Below are 17,226 nucleotides of genomic sequence, written 5' to 3' on the forward strand. Positions count from 1 at the left end.
TCTCCTTAACAATATGACTTTTATCCCAGCGAGTCCTCAGCTTGTCAGAAATGAACAACCGCAAATGGGGCCAGTTTGACGAAAAGATTTTAAGCCACAACAGAGAAGTAAAGAACCCTACCCTCTGAACATGTTAACCTGAATCACTTTACTATGTTCACAATGTCCGGTCAGCTCACAGCTTACAAGTTATCTCCAACCAGGAGATGTGCAGCCTAAATGAACGTCCACTGTGGTTTTTTCACTGTGCTTCGTCACTGCAAAGATGGTCTTTTTTTAAGAAAACTGAGCTGTCTATGCAGTAGAAAGGCACAAATTGTTTTGAAATTGATGCTACACAAACAGTGAAAGCAGAGAAAAAACGCTGTGGCATTCTCTTTTGCTCAAAAGGTAGAAAACCTACAACCCACAACGATGCACTGTGCTGCTATCCACATCGGTTGGTGGCCTCAGCACTGTATTCTTTCTAATATAGGTAGCCATGAATGTCTTATTCCAACCATAAATCATTAAGATAGTTTCCTCACGGTGGGAATACAGAAAAAAGTATAACAGCCCTCGATGAGATGTTTCTTTTCATCAAGTAGACTTTTGTGAGGGACTTTTGTTTCCATAGCAGGGAGCTCTGGAAGCAGGCAACACATTGTTCATTTGCCTAAACTAGCCACATTGTAATGACACAAACCTGGTTGGAAAGCAGCAAAGTACCCCTGTAATCGTTAAAGGGGTAAAAATGCTTGTAACACATCTGAAAATAGTAAAAAAATTCCACATGCCACATCACAAGTCCCCTGAGCCCAAAGTTACATCTTTGAATTTCTTGTTTTGTTCAAACAATAGTTTGAAAGACATTCACACAGTGATTATAGACTGCTCGATTAATAGATGAATCATTTCAGCAGTAAATACAGCAAATAATTATCACTGTCATAAGTTGAAAGGAAAAAAAAAAGTAAAGTAATACAGTAAATACGTCCTATATCAAAAAGTCTGAACTACCCTTTTAAAACTTAATACCACTGACATTATCCCTGACTGTGTCCATCTACTGGAGCTCTCAAAGTCCATACTAACAAAACCACAGACGGCACCAATCCGATATAAGATATAAATTTGTTTTTCCCTTCACCTAAGGATAAATCCCCAGCACCTTCCAGCCAGCATAGGCAATGAGAGAAGCTTGTCTCCTTCCTGCTCAGAGCACCTTTTCTCTTGTTTATTTTATCGGACCTAAGGCACTTTTCCCTTCCTCTCAATATCTCTCCACCACTCTCCATCGCCCCGCCGAGCCTGCCAACCCGTCCTTGGGCGACAGAACTGAACCCGCCGCTACCTGTTTAGCGTAACAACAATAGCAATCTTGTCGGCAGAGGTTTAGATTTGACTTAATATATCCCCAACTGGACCATACCTGCTTAATTCTCTTTCATAGCCTGCATGGCGTTTGGTCCCATGAGTGGCTAAAGGGGGGGTTTGATGAGTCGGCGGGCAAATTGAGCCTTCATGCTTTATTCTGACACGCTGACAATAGCCTGACCCCATTGGTGGCCTGCTTCCAGAACCAGGAACTGTAAGAAAGTTATTATTATGCATTGTTAGAGCAGAGGATATTTGGCCTCTGGACATGGGGCTCTATGTTAGCTTCAGGGCATGAACGCACGGTATGTTACTTTATGCTGATGAAATAAAGGGTCACTTTTCAAGATGAAGGGTCACTGTTCAGTGCTTAATGAGGCCTGTGTTAAATGAGTAAAAAAGTTAATGAGTGTAAAGGATGCTTCCTGAGATCCTTTCATTCCATTAAATACAGAGGAATAGAAGATTGGAAATTAGCTATGGCGTAGAGGTGCTAAATGAGCTCAGATAAAACCAAGGGGTCTACGTTGGGTTGTTGTTGCTCTAATAAAGATATGAATAAGGTTGTGGAGAGGCAACAACCGGTACGCTAAGAATGCAGATATTACGTTTAACTCCAGTTCACAATAGAATTAAATAAATTGCCACATGAAAACAAGAATCACATAAACCTGACTGTGGATGAGGTGTTTCAGCGATAACCCCGGCCTAACCCCGTTATATAGCCTGAGGGCATCAGTACGCTTCATCCAAAGCGCTTGTTGGGCGGTCGAACAGCGTCTGAAACCTCTAACCCCCACACCTTTGCGATGTCAGAATAATGGGGCTGTATCCGACAAAATATACAATTTTCTGAATATAACAATCCCACAAACACACCCACTTCGTGCAGCGTTTGGCCAAGAAAGCAGAGGTGAGAAAGTACGCAGGATTTGAACTCTTTCCATCTGTTTCCACCTCTCTTTGTTCATTATTTACAACTATTTCACTTATCGGGTGTACAAATGAGTGCAGCACCATAAAATCTATGACGCCTGTTTTTTTTACACCACCTTTGAGTTTGACTGTTCCAAAAGGCTACAATAAACACTTTAGCCAACACATCATATGTACCACTGTAGTCTTTTTTGACCATATCCGCCCCTTAGCAGTAGGGCTTGTCTGTGCTTCAAGCCATCGTTACTGGAGATCAAAATTAAGCCGACAAAACTTACAATAGATGGTCTATTGAACTCTCTTTTGAGCTCATACGTGCTCCTGTTGTATGCTGTGATGGGATAGTTATGATGCCAGTTATCCCGTTAGCCTTTGGTGTATCAAGTCTCAAAGAAGCCCCATTAAATGTTAAGGAGCATACTTCATTTCTACCCATCCTGTGTTTTTTTTCTTTACTCGCCTCTAACGTGGAAGCGTCGTATCGGAGAGAGGGAATTCCCCAAATGGGACTTGGAGGAAAACAAGGAAGCTGAGAGCTCCAGGGAGCTGGGAAACTTGTTTGCTGGCAAGCATAGATAGATGAGGACTGAAATACTCTAATGGGGAAGCAGAAGCTCCTGTAGAGAGGGAAAAAAAAAGCGCACACACTTCCACGTGAAATGCTGTCAGTGGAGTATTGATGGGAGCTGAGGTGAGTGTGTGTGTGTGTGTGTGTGTGTAGCTGCAGTGTGTGTTTGTGTACTTCATGACTTTATGGTGGTGTGAGGGTAAAATGGGGTGTAAAGAGGGTTGCTTTTCTTCAATGCAAAGCCCAGCTTGCATATCTGGGCAGTGTACCATAACTCAGATAATAGCCTACTTAAGTGATACCATTAACCATGCGGCCATTGCCCCTTGCCCCTTGAACCTTATTTGCTTTGATAGCCCTTGCTGCCCTGTTTTTTAACACCCCTCTCATACACACACACATTCACATTCTCCCACTGACCCTGTAGCTCTACATGTTGCTTATTGTAGGCAGTCCTTAGGCCTCACTTGGTCCCTTCAACCCACCCAGAGTCAAAGGTTACTGTGTTCTCTTCTTTCCACGCCCCCGTCTCTGATTGGAGCCAAGCTGCGAGGCAGATTAATAATGAATAAAGTAGCAGTGGACAGTGTTAACTTGATAACAATCCGGTGTGGTGCAATAAAGAGGACTTGGCCTGGACATGGGTTCAACTACTCGCTCTTTGAAGCGCCGCTGCCATAGTAAAACGTGCTTCAGCTTTGATAGGCTTGTATAAACGCCCGTGAAAGTCCCAATTGGAAGAGCCGAGCCCTTAATTCCCGCCTACTCAGGAAGTGACCAGTTTGTCTTCCACTCATGTTTAATTGGCCGGGTTTACTGACAGCGCTCGACTCAATAACCGTTTATGACCTCAGAGTTTTATGTGTTGTTTTTGGACCCAGCAGGAAACACATGTTGTGAAGTTTGAAAGGCAGAGTGAATTGGCAGCATGTGACTGAGGTTTATTGATTGGGGCAGTAAAAGTGTGATGTGAGAGACCATGTTGTTCGTTTGCCTTGTATGACTGTTACCCTTATCGCAGCGTCTTATGTGACGAAGACATGACTTGAAATAGTCGCAAGTTTGATGAGGAAATTGCATCCAGGAACATAAAGGTGTGGAAGGGGGTAAAAGGTTCGTCTGACGTGTCATGTGACTTCTCAACGTATGCTAGAAGAGTTTCTTATGCTACAGTTTTTTCTCAGTAGACATGACCTTACTGTTATCTTATCACAATTTCTATCTCGGTTGTCTAGGTTGTTTTAAGGGATTAAATTAAGGGCAAACAAAGATGAACTCATCACATAATCTACCGTTCAGATTTTTTTTTACATTGTTTTTGTACCACAGATGTATAGAAGTGTCAGGCCTCGCCCAAAGAGGTATATATCAATCTGCCTTAATGTACAGTGCAATATTTTACTACTAGCTTTGACTTCTTACAGCCCTAAACAAAGTGATGCCTGTTTGCTTTGGCACACAATGATGAACTTTGACACCAAGTGATGTTTTTTATATTTCTGATCAGGGTTTTCACACCACGGTGTCCACATTGTGAGGCGTGATTGAGTGAATGTGCAGTGTGTCTAAATGCTGTGTGTGTATCCCTACAGCAGGTTGATTGTAAGGGGCGGTGAAAGAGCAAAGAAAAGCTCATGCGGGCAGGCGCGCATGCACACACACACACACACACACACACACAGCACAGGGCAGATCTAGTCTAATTAAAAAGCACAGCGGTGATTTCAGGGGCTCTGTGTAAGAGAGAATGGATGTGTGTGTGTGTGTGTGTGTGTGTGTGTGTGTGCGTTTGTGTGTGCTCTTGCATTAGGTCGCTGGCTTCAGCATGATCGCCCGTCAAATGAAACAATGTATTCGGTGGGACCTCGGGGTTTCCATTTGAGTATTCAGACGCGGCGCTGCAACGAACTGTGGCTGTTTTATGTGAAAAAAAGTTGATAATTAGTCCCACAGTGACTGAACAATGAGATGGAGAGGGAAGGAGGTGGGGGGGGGGGGGCACTGAAGGAAGAGGAGAGAGTGCTTAGCACACTTAATGCTAAAACCTGACACTGTCTGGGAAACATTGATCAGTTGTTGATGTTTTTGTTCCCCCAACCCCTCAACCCTTTCCACTCCTTCACCATCCCTCTCCTGCCTTTGAATGATCGCTAAATTAGAATCAATCCACTTGTCTCACTTGATTAGCAACAAAATTAAAAAAAAAAAAAAACGTTTCTCTGGTCTGCTGGTTTTGCAAACAAGCGTAGATATGAAACTATTGTCATTTGTGCTTTTCCTTTTTTTGCTTTTTTGGAAGCCCTCATTCATTATTTTTTCAAAAGGGGTTCTGGTAATAATTAGCAATTAAAATGCTATCTTTTTGACTCACTTTCCCCTAATTAGCTTGACAGAGACATTGGGTGCTAATTCTCTGTAGTCCTGCCCCCCCAACCCCCCCCTCCCTAACATCCACACATACACCTATCAAACGCCTCACGCAGACACGCACACAAACAGACAAATCTTTCTGGGAAACCATGGCAACACTTGGCATGTTTTTGCTGTGATCTGGGCTCACCTTGTCATGTTGCTGCAGAATTAACCAAATCAAACTCAGAAGAGGCTCTGACATCCTGCCATTGATTTTTAAGCTACATGAAATGTTTGCTATTGACGGCGTCTGCGCTGCAGACTTGTATTACATTATATCAAAATGTTCACAGATGAAATCAGTTTCGCACTAAGTAATTACTATATTAGTAATAAATTTCACATTTTAATTGCCCTCCCCCCTAAGACAATCTCATCAATTTTCAGACTTTATGTTTGGCTTTTGAAGATTTTTCCCTTTGATCTATACAATATTCAGTGGTTGTACAGTTGGGCAACAGACAAAACTCTAATCTTTTCATGGCAGAAATGATTCCCCTCACTAACAGATATAGTATTCCAAAAAGCAATTCATGAATCAGCACCAGGGCTGCAGCTACCACTGAGGCCATGTCTTGACCATTTGAAATAATGATTCCAGAAGGTTTAGACTCAATTTATTTACATTTTACTACCTTCGGGCCCACAAAATTGTATTTAATAAAGAACTACAACTAGGCATTGATAACTGGCCCAATACAAAATCATGCTTTGGGGAGTATAAAAATATTCCCTAAGAATAAAATTAGAGGTTAGGGGAAGTGCAGAGGCGGGTTGTGGACTAAAATCTGTCTCCACACTTTCTGAGCAACTTAGAAACTTCTCGTTTAATGCTTTGGCTACACTTGTTAAACACACAGATGAAACATTGGTTTTCTTGTTGACCTGCGTAGGATGTCTGTGTGTGTTAGAGCCTAGAGCCGGTGCTCTGCTGGGTTAGCTTATGTAATGCTATATTAATGCTTATCTGAGATGTTGGTGGTGTGAAAAGGAGGTTCAGGAGTCTGATAGGGGGTCAGACAGCTGAGTGGCAGCAGGAAAAAGCACATGTCATGTTTGTTTGGAGCCTCCTTTGTCACAGCCCACCCCCCCCTCCCCTTTTCCTGCCCTCCTCTTGGCCTTATTTAGCCCTCCGCCGTGTCACCAAGAGGTCAGGGTGAGCACGCACACGCTACACGCCAGCTCACACATATACAGGCACGACAAGAACAGCAATACACACACATACACATGCATACAGACTGTAATAGCATGGTAGAGTGCATCATAGATGGAAGTGCCTTGAAGGACCTGCTTCTCATTCTCTAGACCTCATTAGCTGCTGATTTATCTCCCCCTCCTCCCTCCTAATGCTCTAGGTGGGTGGATGGGGTGTGTGTGTGTGTGTGTGTGTGTGTGTGTGAAGGCGATACCGAGTGAGCGAACGAAATATTATGTGTATTTCGATGGATTAGCGTCAGTGCATATATGTGTGTGTTTGAGAGAAAAGGCTTAGAATTGGTGTGAAAAATGTATTTTAGTGTGTGTGTGTGTGTGTGTGTGTGTGTGTGTGTGTGTGTGTGTGTGTGTGTGTTGGTCCGGAGGTGTCAACCAGACACAGGGACTCTGTCATTCCACATTAGCCCACCGTGAGCACACTCGACCTGGGGTCAAACAGATTAATAAAAGATCACACACACACACACTCACACATAGAGAGCGATCTGATTAAATATGCTGCAGCCCTGCACTTCATAATCATGACAAGTACACACGGCGCTCTGGTCCACCATTATCCATTTAGCAAATTTTTGTCTTGTCTTGCAATAATCTGCCCAAACCCCCAGTGAGCTTATTATTGTCAAGGAAAAGTGCTTATAGCTGCGCGTAAAGGTAGGATTTTGGAAAGATGCAAAATGTATTGTGGGCCAGGAATTAATAGTGAAAAAAAGAATTTCCCACCAGGATGAATTACTGCGCTCGCACCCTGCAGTTAAATTGCTTGCTGTTTTTCACGAAATCTCTAATTTTTTTTCATTAATAATAACAGCACATTCTGTTTTGTTACGGTATAAAGGGACAGTGAAGGCGTTAGGTTAAGGAGCAGCCCTGGCACTAATATGACTGTAACTCTGTCCTACATAATTCATCGACTCCTGGGGAATGAATCTCTCAGGAGGAGGACCTTTTTTCTGCCTTTACCTGATTCCCCCTACAACGCGGTCTCATGAGATAATTCAGAGGGAAAATAAAGGGGAGGGGAGGGGGGTCCATCATGCGGTGATCCTCTTTAAAGCAAAACACGAGCCACAACCAAAGCTGTCAAATTTTAACACGGTAGCTTTGATAAATGAGAGTACAAATTATTCTAATCTTTTTGTCTTTGAACTGTGGCCCCTTCTGTTGTCTCAGAACTGAGGATAGTGGGACAACATAAAACTGTTTTGAGCTACATTTTATGCCCTGAAGATGTTGTAATTTGAGATAAAGGCAGTTTGATATTCAAACCAGGACACGTTTCCTGATTTGATCCTACCTGACATGTTATGTGGCATGTAGAGGTGCTGTTAAAGAGAGCAGTCAAATCAGCACCGAAACTGTAACTGGATGAATTCTGTTGATGGGGACACATTTTGCCTTTAGAAACTCATTCAGCTGTTAGCTGCCATGATGTCAGGATTCAGGCTCAGTTATTATCATTTTCTGATTTTGTCGTTATACTCTTCAACACCCCAACGGAGATTATTCAAGTGTCATCTTGTCTGACCTTTTTGTTTTTCTTCCTCCTGTAGATGTGAAGAACCTGGAGAACTTCCACCTGGTAGAAAGCGTCCAGGAGCAGGTCAACGCAGCGCTGCTGGACTACGTGATGTGTAACTACCCGCAGCAAACGGACAAGTTTGGCCAGCTGCTCCTCCGGCTGCCAGAGATCCGAGCCATCAGCCTGCAGGCTGAAGAATACCTTTACTACAAACACCTCAACGGTGACGTGCCCTGCAACAACCTGCTCATTGAAATGCTACACGCCAAGAGAGCTTAGAGGTGTGGGGGGGGTGGTGGTGGACTGCGCTACGCATACTGCAGTTGTGAAGACATCCAGAGAGTTTTGCTGCAGCCCAAAAACTCCAAATGATGGTTTCACCAAACTGAATCTCCAGCTCAGACTGTGTAAAGTGCACACACGCAACGACATACGGATCCCTTTATTAAAAAAAAAAAAGAAAGAAAAGAAGCATTTGAAGAAGAGCAGCTTCTCCTCAACCCACCCAGACAGTATACAGAGGAAAAATGAAAAAACACTTGAAACAAACACTGCATTTGACACTACAAGATGGGATGTAAACATCTGCACTAGCACAGACTATCAAAACTGGCAGGTTGCAACTTAAAGAATTAAAAACCCTCGAGTGTTTTAGTGCTGGTGACACTGAGAGGCTTTACGTGCTGCGAAAAGAAGCAGAGTGACACCGTCAAGCTTTCAGACTGCCTTGTGGCTACAGCGGTGGCTTATTTCGGTCAGTGATCCTCCGGTGCGCTCTCTCACCGAAACCGGCTTTTAGCTGACGTTGGTACTGTAAAGACAAACGGACAAGCAGTCAACCAGGCCAGAGACTCTTACCTACCGTCACGTCTGTTTTTCTGAACTCACATGAGATGCCTGCCACGGCAGCTTGACCTGACTGAGAAGGGAGAACCGATGGTTAAAAAATAAAGGTCTAAGAGAGAAGCATTCTTTAATGAACAAAATGATAAAAAGGCCAATAAGAAGAAAAATAAGATGTTTTTTTTTTTTTCTCTTGTAATGGAAGTCATTTGCTCCTCATGGTCACCTTGTGGTTCCCCTTTCTTATTCCACCTCCCCGAATCATCTTAAACTATGTACCTCAGAAAGACCAGTGTTAAATAAATTCAACTAACAATGTCAACTGAAACAATTGTATTTATAGCCCTTTTTTCCTGCAAAAAAAACCCCACCCTCCCTTTTTATTATTTCATTACAACTGGAACAAAACAAAGTGTGATTTTGGAGACGGAGAAGGTTCGACCCTGCCTTTGTCCGGAAAGACCAAAGCCTGCTGCAGAACAGAAGAAGGAAATTACAAAAACCTTAATAATCAGTATTATAAGAGAAAACAAAAAAGATTTGTGATGTCACAGTTATGTGAGTCTTGCCTTATTTCATTACCATGCTAGCTAACTGTGCAGATGTGAATGGAAATATGTACAAATATATATATAAAGTATTAATGTTGTAAAAATTTAAAAAAGAATAATTCAACTGGTGTTTACATTCATGTGGTCATATGGGAGAGAACTGTGATGAAGCATAATTTGCAAAGCAATGATTTCCTAAAAAATGAAATCAATGAAATGAAAAAAAAAAAAAAAAGATCCCTCTGGTTTGCTTTCTTTGGTGTGTGTACAGTGTTTTTATTTTTTATTTGTTTTGAGCAGTACTTAAATTATGTCGTGAGACACTAAAATCAAAAAGGAATCACACTTAAAATATTAATTTCTATCTGTGTCTACTGGCATTCAAACATTTGTTTCTTAAGCATTTCTGTACAAGGTTTCCATTTCACTTTCAACCTTTTTTGTAGACTTTTTTTTTTTTTTTTTACAGTGCTTTTACCTTTTTGATGTACAGTATGTCACTGGTTACGCTTAATAATGAAGATAATTTATTGCGTCTCTGGGTTTCCATCTATGTGTTACATGACGTAAGGTGTCCGCCCCAGAATAAATTTGTTTACTGTAGCATGTTCTTTGTTTTGTTTCCACGAGTAGTTCAGTGGTGCAGGTCTGGAGAAAAATAATGGGCTTTTAAAACAAAAAAAAATCATCACCATTTTTTTTGTCTTTCAAATGTTTATGCAAGTCTGTACATTGAAGAGTATTGTATTTAAGCGAGTGGGTGTGAAAGATGTTTGTGCTACATCGGTTTTTCTTATTGAATATCAACCTGCGTCATTGTTCTGTCGTTTGCTCTTGTACCAAAGACGGCATCTTTCCCCCTGTGAGCTGTGACTTCTAGTATTGTGTCCAAAATGAACAAAACTAGCTTGTTTTTTTTATTTTATTTTCCTTAAAACATGGCACCCTAAATTATTTCCATGTGGAGTTTTTCACATGTACAGTAGTTGTTGTTACTGTCTTCAAAGTGTCCCAACACTTGCCTCCCACAGCAACCTGTGGTGTTTATTTGTTTACCTGTTGACATTTTGTTAACTAAGTCATAGAACGATCAAAAGTCTTTCGATGGCATGTTTAATGTACAGAAAAGTCACCTAAACCCCATGTCATCAAGCAGTTCCTGGTCCCTAACTCTATTTTCTGACACCCCCATTAACTGTGTCTATTGATCAGACAATCTTTTATCACCCACCTCCTCAAATTCCGTGTTTAGGTTCTGCAGCTGCCTTGGACTTCCTATAACATACAGGTGAACTCTATAACATATGCAGGCAATACAGTTGTGCACATCAATGTGGTCATTGCAGAAGTCCCATTTTTTTCTGCATGTTTGATGGAACCGCTGCAGTCCTGCGCTATCCCCAACAGGAGTTTGTTTGGAGATGAAGTTTGGTAAAATCTTGGGGAAATAGTTTTGTTACTTCAGCTGTCAGAAGGTAAAGGGAAGATCTGACATTCAGCTGTTTTCCAACAAATCGCTCTTGCAGCTGAAGAGTAACTGTCAGAGAGACTTGTATGCAGCATAAATGCTCTAACAAGGACTTAAACAATGACTAACTTTGTGCATTCACTTGCTCATGTATACTGTCAACACATGGATACACAGTGCATCAAAATGCTATTTCCCTCCCGCTTGTCTATGAGTCTTTGCCCCTCCTGCTGACATTCTGACTGCCCCTATCACTACCCCTGTCCCGGGGAGTGTCGCTCTGAGGCTAATTGAATTTTCTTCATATTTCAATAAATAATTATTATGCTTATAACACCAGATTCTTGCTTCCTGCGCACACTAACGCTGTCCAGTTCCATTACATGTGTTTCTTTTGTGGGGGAAGAAAAAAAAAAAAAAAAGAATGGCTATTCCAACATCCTTTTAATAACATTACAGTAAAAGAACATGTAGGAATAAGAGATTAATTCCCAAGTGATATGCAGAGTTAGAAACATATAATTCCATAGAGAAAAAGTTCAATTCCTGCCAATGTGAGAAAACACATGAAGTGAGATTTTCATTTTTTTACTGTTGTGAGATGAAATTTTAGAAATATATTTATGCCTTTGGGACACTGAAATTTTATAACATTATTATAGACGTCAGGGCTAGTGGTTTCATTCTGTTTTTGCTTCTGTGCAAAGTTCATGGTCTGAATCAAAAACGATACACAGAAAATATGACTTCTCTGTTCTTCTTTTTTCTTCTAATTTTTATGCCATTCTGGCCTTTAATTGATGGTTAACAGTATCGTGGCAGGAAACATGAGGACAGTTAATGCTAAAAAGGGGTTTAATTACATTTTGTCTGTAGAAATATGCCTTCCCCTGTACATGGGCAGAGTCAAGAAATCAGATAACGTGCTGTACAATATCATTGGGCCGTTCTGCTTCATCTTACTTTATCTCTTGCCATTCTGGCCTTTATTTGATAGCTCGACAGTGCCAGGGGAGCGAAAGGGGGATGGCATGTGATAAAAGTGTCCACCTGAATCACACCAGGGACATCGCGGTTACATGATATGTATCTGCCACTGCTGAAACACAAGTATGTCCCATTACTCAGTTCATGTAACATGCTGAAGTGCCACCGCACACTTTACTAGACAATATACGGTAACGCTATCACAAGCAAATGTACAGCAAGCGAAGCCATGAAAGAGAATACACCGTGAAAACATACAAATATACTAAATGCTAAAAACAATAAACTTTTAGTGAAACGCTTGAATTTACGTAATACGAATTGAAGTTCAGATTAAAACCATGTTTGAGGCATTTAGCTTACTTAAGTGATAAAGGCAGACGGAGACCTACAGTAGCTCGTTGAAAATACTTACAACCAGTATGAAGGTATGCAACAGTCAGGGAGACAGGTACCAAATATAACTGCATCTCTACAATGATCATGAATGACTGAGGAGTTGAGGAAAAATTGAGCTATAGTACAAAAATAACATTTCACCAACCTCGATTAAAAAATGAATCACAATATGGAACTACAGTCACCGTTATTGGCCAGGTCAGTCGACGTACACGAGGCCATAGCTTTTCTGAGGTGCAGGGCTGTGAGGGAAACAGGAAGCTGTAAACTCCAGCTCCATGGGAACATGAAGACTACAACCACCCGGCAAGGTGTCCACTTCTGAGGGACGAGGCCCCTGGATGGAGAAGGGAATGAGTAAGTGGGGAGTGACAAGTCAAATTAGGTAAACAATATTGTTTGAGCTGTGATAACACAAGGCTGAGGTCATTAAACACACTGGTAGATATGGGAGAAGACGGGGATATTTTTCCACTTCATGTCAAGAAGACGTTATATAACAGAATACAATATTCATAATTAGCGTCTTAATAGGTTTTATTGTGGCATTTTATCATTGAATTTGGTCACAAGTCCAAACTTCCCTTCCTCTGTAAAAAAAACTACCTTTGTAAAAAACATTTTCTTGTCTTTAAACGAAGGGTCCTGTTTGTTATGTAACCTTGTTGAACACTTCCGTCACGATTTAGGAAGATTTAATGTTTCAGTGGGATTAAGCCTGTTTTAGAGTACATGACATACAGTTTCTGTCTGGATCTTTTGGTTTAATCTTGCCATCAAACTGCCTAAATTACAATACTGTTTTTGTCTTTTTTTCAATCAGGAATTGATTAAATAGTAATTTTTCCTAAAAATTAAATCTAGTGTTTTCAAATCAAACCCTCAATTATTGTTGAGTAAAAGAAATAACCAGAATTAAGGTCCTCAATTGAAGTTTTCAACGCGTATGATGAAAATTATTTTACATCAAAGGCAATTAAAATTTAAAGAGCAGCTCTGTTCACTCTGTCTCAACTTTTGACTCCACTCATCCCACAACCTTCAACAGCACAAATGTTGGTGTTAATACAAATTAGACCTCCATTATTTATTGAAATGGCAATAAGTTACTGAATTATGTAAAGACCTTCACTTTCCTAATGGGTACAGTTTTGTGAAAAATACATGGGATGATTAGCAAACAAATTAAGAATTATTTTCATTATTTTCTTGTATTTTATATTACACAAGGCATGACATCAGACTAGACTGACTGATCAGATGTCAAACTACAACCTGCAACTACCTGTAACGCAGGACCTGCCTTTTCCTCCTTTCTCTCTCAGGTACATTCATATCTTCTAATATTTTGATTAACACCTAACATTAGGATTGTAAGAGTCTCTGCAAAAAGTCGATCTGAAAGAATCACAGCGAGGCAAAAACTGCTGACAACGTTTCGTAATCAGCAGACTTTAAAATGTTCTACATTTTCAGGATTTCAGGGGAAAAAAAAAAAAACACCAACAGGTTTCTTAAATGTTTCTTGCTCACTTCTATTGTTCATTTTTTCTCCATGAAGCAAATGATGTGAGGGATCATTTGATTGCTGAGGAGTTTATGATAATGTTAGTGGTGTTCTCGTGCAGCATTAAGAATGCTGGTCACAGTCGGGCAAGAGGCCAGCTTGATCCCCGGCGCACAGCGTTGCAATCCTCACTTGGAGCTTGGCTTGCAGTGCCTGGCCTCCTGTCTGTAAATGTGTTAAACCTGCTTTCACTCGCCCTGAATTTGTATAAATAATGTATATACATTTATCCACAGACTCTAACAAGTGCAGCCTCAGGTGAAAATACTCAGAAATGCATGCTATGCGCATCCCTGAAGGTGGACATCAGCTCCAAACCAACCAACTCAAAAGATAACCACACAGAGAGCAAGAAAAAAAAAAGCACAAATGAATAACTTGCCAAAAGCAACATAAACACACAGTTTTTCTCTCGCACACGCACACACACACACACACACACACACACACAGACAGATACAGTGCTGTCAGTTTCTAAACAAGTTTTCCTCTCCATCACACAAACAGCCCCAAGTTGTGTCTGTCAGTGTTATGTGAAGCTTTTAAACTCTGGAACCACATCACTCGTGTTTACCAAGATGCGCTTGTATGTTTCCCTCCATTGTCAAAGCACAGTCAAAGAGAAAGAGATTGAGGGCACAAGAAAAAACAAAAGCTTTTGGAAGCGTTCCAAGATTGCAAGAAAAGGTGCAACTGAACACTGGAATACTTCAGTCTGGTATTCAGTCCAGTTTCAGGCAGGACCAGAGACCCAAGAGAACTGAGAAAAGCACAACCAGTCTAAATAAAATGAACAACCGCCCAGCGCCACATGGTGGCAAAACTTTATAGCTTTATAATGGATTCTAATAGTTCAACGCATCATTTACTATATAGGCAATCTTAATTCCTTCCCTTTAAATATTTTTCCATGTATGTATTGGCTCAGTCACTGTAGGTCATCAAGTTGAACGTGGGCTTCTTTATTCGCACCTCAGTGTTCGGCGACTCTTAATTTTGCTGCTGAACCAAGATTTCATGAAAGCACACAGCCAGAACAAGTACTGCCACCACTTAGAAAAATCTATTTGCACGCACGTATGCAATAGGCAATGACCGTCCTCCCATCATTCATTACTGGTTCTGTCATTCATCAGGTGCAGGTATAGCTGAGACAAAGCTATTTTTAGCACTAGCAAAGTTTATGGCATTTAGTCATAATGTCACATTTTATCATATTGCAGAATACCAAAAAAAGATCATTTGGTCTTGGTGTCATAAAACAAGCATTAATGTAGGATTAAGTGTCCCTGGCACTTTATGTATATTTGCCTCATGTATCAACATACTTACTAGGTTATCTGAAAAATTATTTGGACATAAACTCCAAAACCAAAGGGAGAAAAAAAAACATTTTACTGAATATGATTGATATTGACTAAATAGTTTATTTGTCTTTTTTTGAGTGCGAAAACTGGTACGGGCAAACAGATCAGGAGCAAGAAGGCTAGAAAGAAACAGCACAACTCTTCAGAGAGGCAATTAGCCAACTTTCTAATCACTTATACCAAACAGCGACTGGGGGACCCATTGTTTGGCGGCCTGATGGACAAACTTTAAAAATGTAAAGATCAAATTAATAGGCAAGCATTGTTAATGGGAACACTCACTATTGTTATGCAAAAGCCTCACTGTGGCATGCAAAACAAATACACTAAGGTTTGGAGATGGAATGGTTCGAAGGCCGCTGCCGTTTCATTTCAAAACATGCATTATACATCATTGTGCATAAAGAGGAAGCCTACAGCATTATGATGTTTTTTTCCACGATGATTATCCTTTATTAGTCATTAAAAAGAGAGCGAAAGAGAGAGAAAAAATACAACTTTTAAGCACCTGAACCTCGCTGCCAGCATTCCATTAATTGCCTGCACAATGGGGAGAGCCTTTGGAGATTTTTCAATTTCAAAAAATGAGGAGCATGCATTCAGTCGTGCTCATGTTATACCGGCACTTAAATCCTACAGAGCTCACATAAAAAAGGACTCAAGGTTGCATCCGATTGAAAGCCTCCAACTACAGCCACTTCAGAAATCCATTTAGCAAGCGGGGGGTTAGAACATCTAATTCAAACAGAGTCGCCCTGTTAAAACGGTTGCACCAATGTCTTTTAAAAACACACGCACAAACACACACACACTTTGAGGCACACACTTTTCTCCTGTGTTTGCTTGGCTCCATTGTAAGAAAGATGAACCTGGCACATAGAGAGATGGCAAGACACAAAGAATTAATCTTGCCAGACCTCAGCCAAGTGGCGAAGGTGAATGCTTCGCTGCATGTGGAATCTTGACCTTTGCTTCGACAGTGTCAAAAAGAGTGCTCTGCGGGAATGTCAAAGACAGACGTCTGAGGCGTTTGTAATAACATGACAAACTGAATGTCACCACACTGTTCGCCAGCCGCAGATCCCTGGGTTAAGAGAATGTTTTCCTGTGACAAATTACAAAAGAATAACAACATATTTTATTCACAAATGATTTTTGGAGGCAAAGGCAATCCTAGAAACCTGAAGGGAAGAAGGGGGGAAACTTTGATAACTACCAGAAGTTTCAGTCTGGGACGGAAGTGTTTTCGAACAACAAACGTAAAGTGGTTCATGAACAGAGACTGAATTAGAAAGTTCATTAAAGTAGATTAGTCTACTATAGAATAATAGAATAGTCTACTTTTTAAGCTTTTTAAAACTTAAACTACTTCTACTTTTTTCTGACAACACTGAATTAAATTACTGGAGGCTGCTACATAACCAACCCTAGCACTAACCCTAACCTTGACTTAATTCTAGTCCTATACCTAAAACCTAAGTATAAAACACTTAACCATCATATAAATGGTTGTGAAGACCACATTTCTGCACCCAGATCTTGGGTAATTCTCCTTATTAGGGTGTCGTCCCAACAATGTGATTAATACATAGTATGGACACACATACACACATGTTGGTCGCTGAATATATTTGGACGCAGTCACTTTTTCAAGCTTATGTTGGGTTATAGAGTTAATGTAACACTAAAAGTTATCACTGCGAAAAATGAAAAAGTGAAAGTGTAATACTTTCTGAGGTCTGTGTGCTCATTCATACTAAAATTGGTGGACAGAGAGCACAATATATGTCCAACAGTATGAACTGGGGCAGGATGGTGGCCTCAGATCCCATCACATCCATCTCATCCCATAAAACCAGAACGTTTTTAATCTCACAGGACCACCGGCAGCCTTGAGCTGTGACCAACTGCTGGAGAGCCGAGGAACCGACACAGAACAGGACCATCACTAATCACACATACACGCACCTCTCACAAGGCAACCATGTCCTATAAACACATATAAGGATCCATGTAGCTAATTATCTACTGA

The 17,226-nt window shown here is 40.8% G+C and overlaps 2 protein-coding genes across 2 annotated transcripts in view; one reads left to right on the top strand and one right to left on the bottom strand.

The window, feature by feature from the left end:
* Window positions 1-11,154, top strand: part of nr5a2 (nuclear receptor subfamily 5, group A, member 2) — a 68,800-nt gene extending 57,646 nt beyond the window's left edge. Inside the window, exon 7 of the mRNA XM_070831881.1 lies at window positions 8,044-11,154. Within this exon, the coding sequence (XP_070687982.1) occupies window positions 8,044-8,291 (248 nt within the window). The 3' untranslated portion in view covers window positions 8,292-11,154. The remainder of the gene's footprint in view (window positions 1-8,043) is intronic.
* A 285-nt stretch (window positions 11,155-11,439) lies between these two features.
* LOC139202669 (adhesion G protein-coupled receptor D2) overlaps window positions 11,440-17,226 on the bottom strand; it is an 82,633-nt gene continuing 76,846 nt past the window's right edge. The window contains exon 24 of the mRNA XM_070832215.1: window positions 11,440-12,597. Within this exon, the coding sequence (XP_070688316.1) occupies window positions 12,460-12,597 (138 nt within the window). The 3' untranslated portion in view covers window positions 11,440-12,459. The remainder of the gene's footprint in view (window positions 12,598-17,226) is intronic.

This window comes from Pempheris klunzingeri, chromosome 6 (genome assembly GCF_042242105.1).
Source record: "Pempheris klunzingeri isolate RE-2024b chromosome 6, fPemKlu1.hap1, whole genome shotgun sequence".
Classification (NCBI taxonomy): Eukaryota; Metazoa; Chordata; class Actinopteri; order Acropomatiformes; family Pempheridae; genus Pempheris; species Pempheris klunzingeri.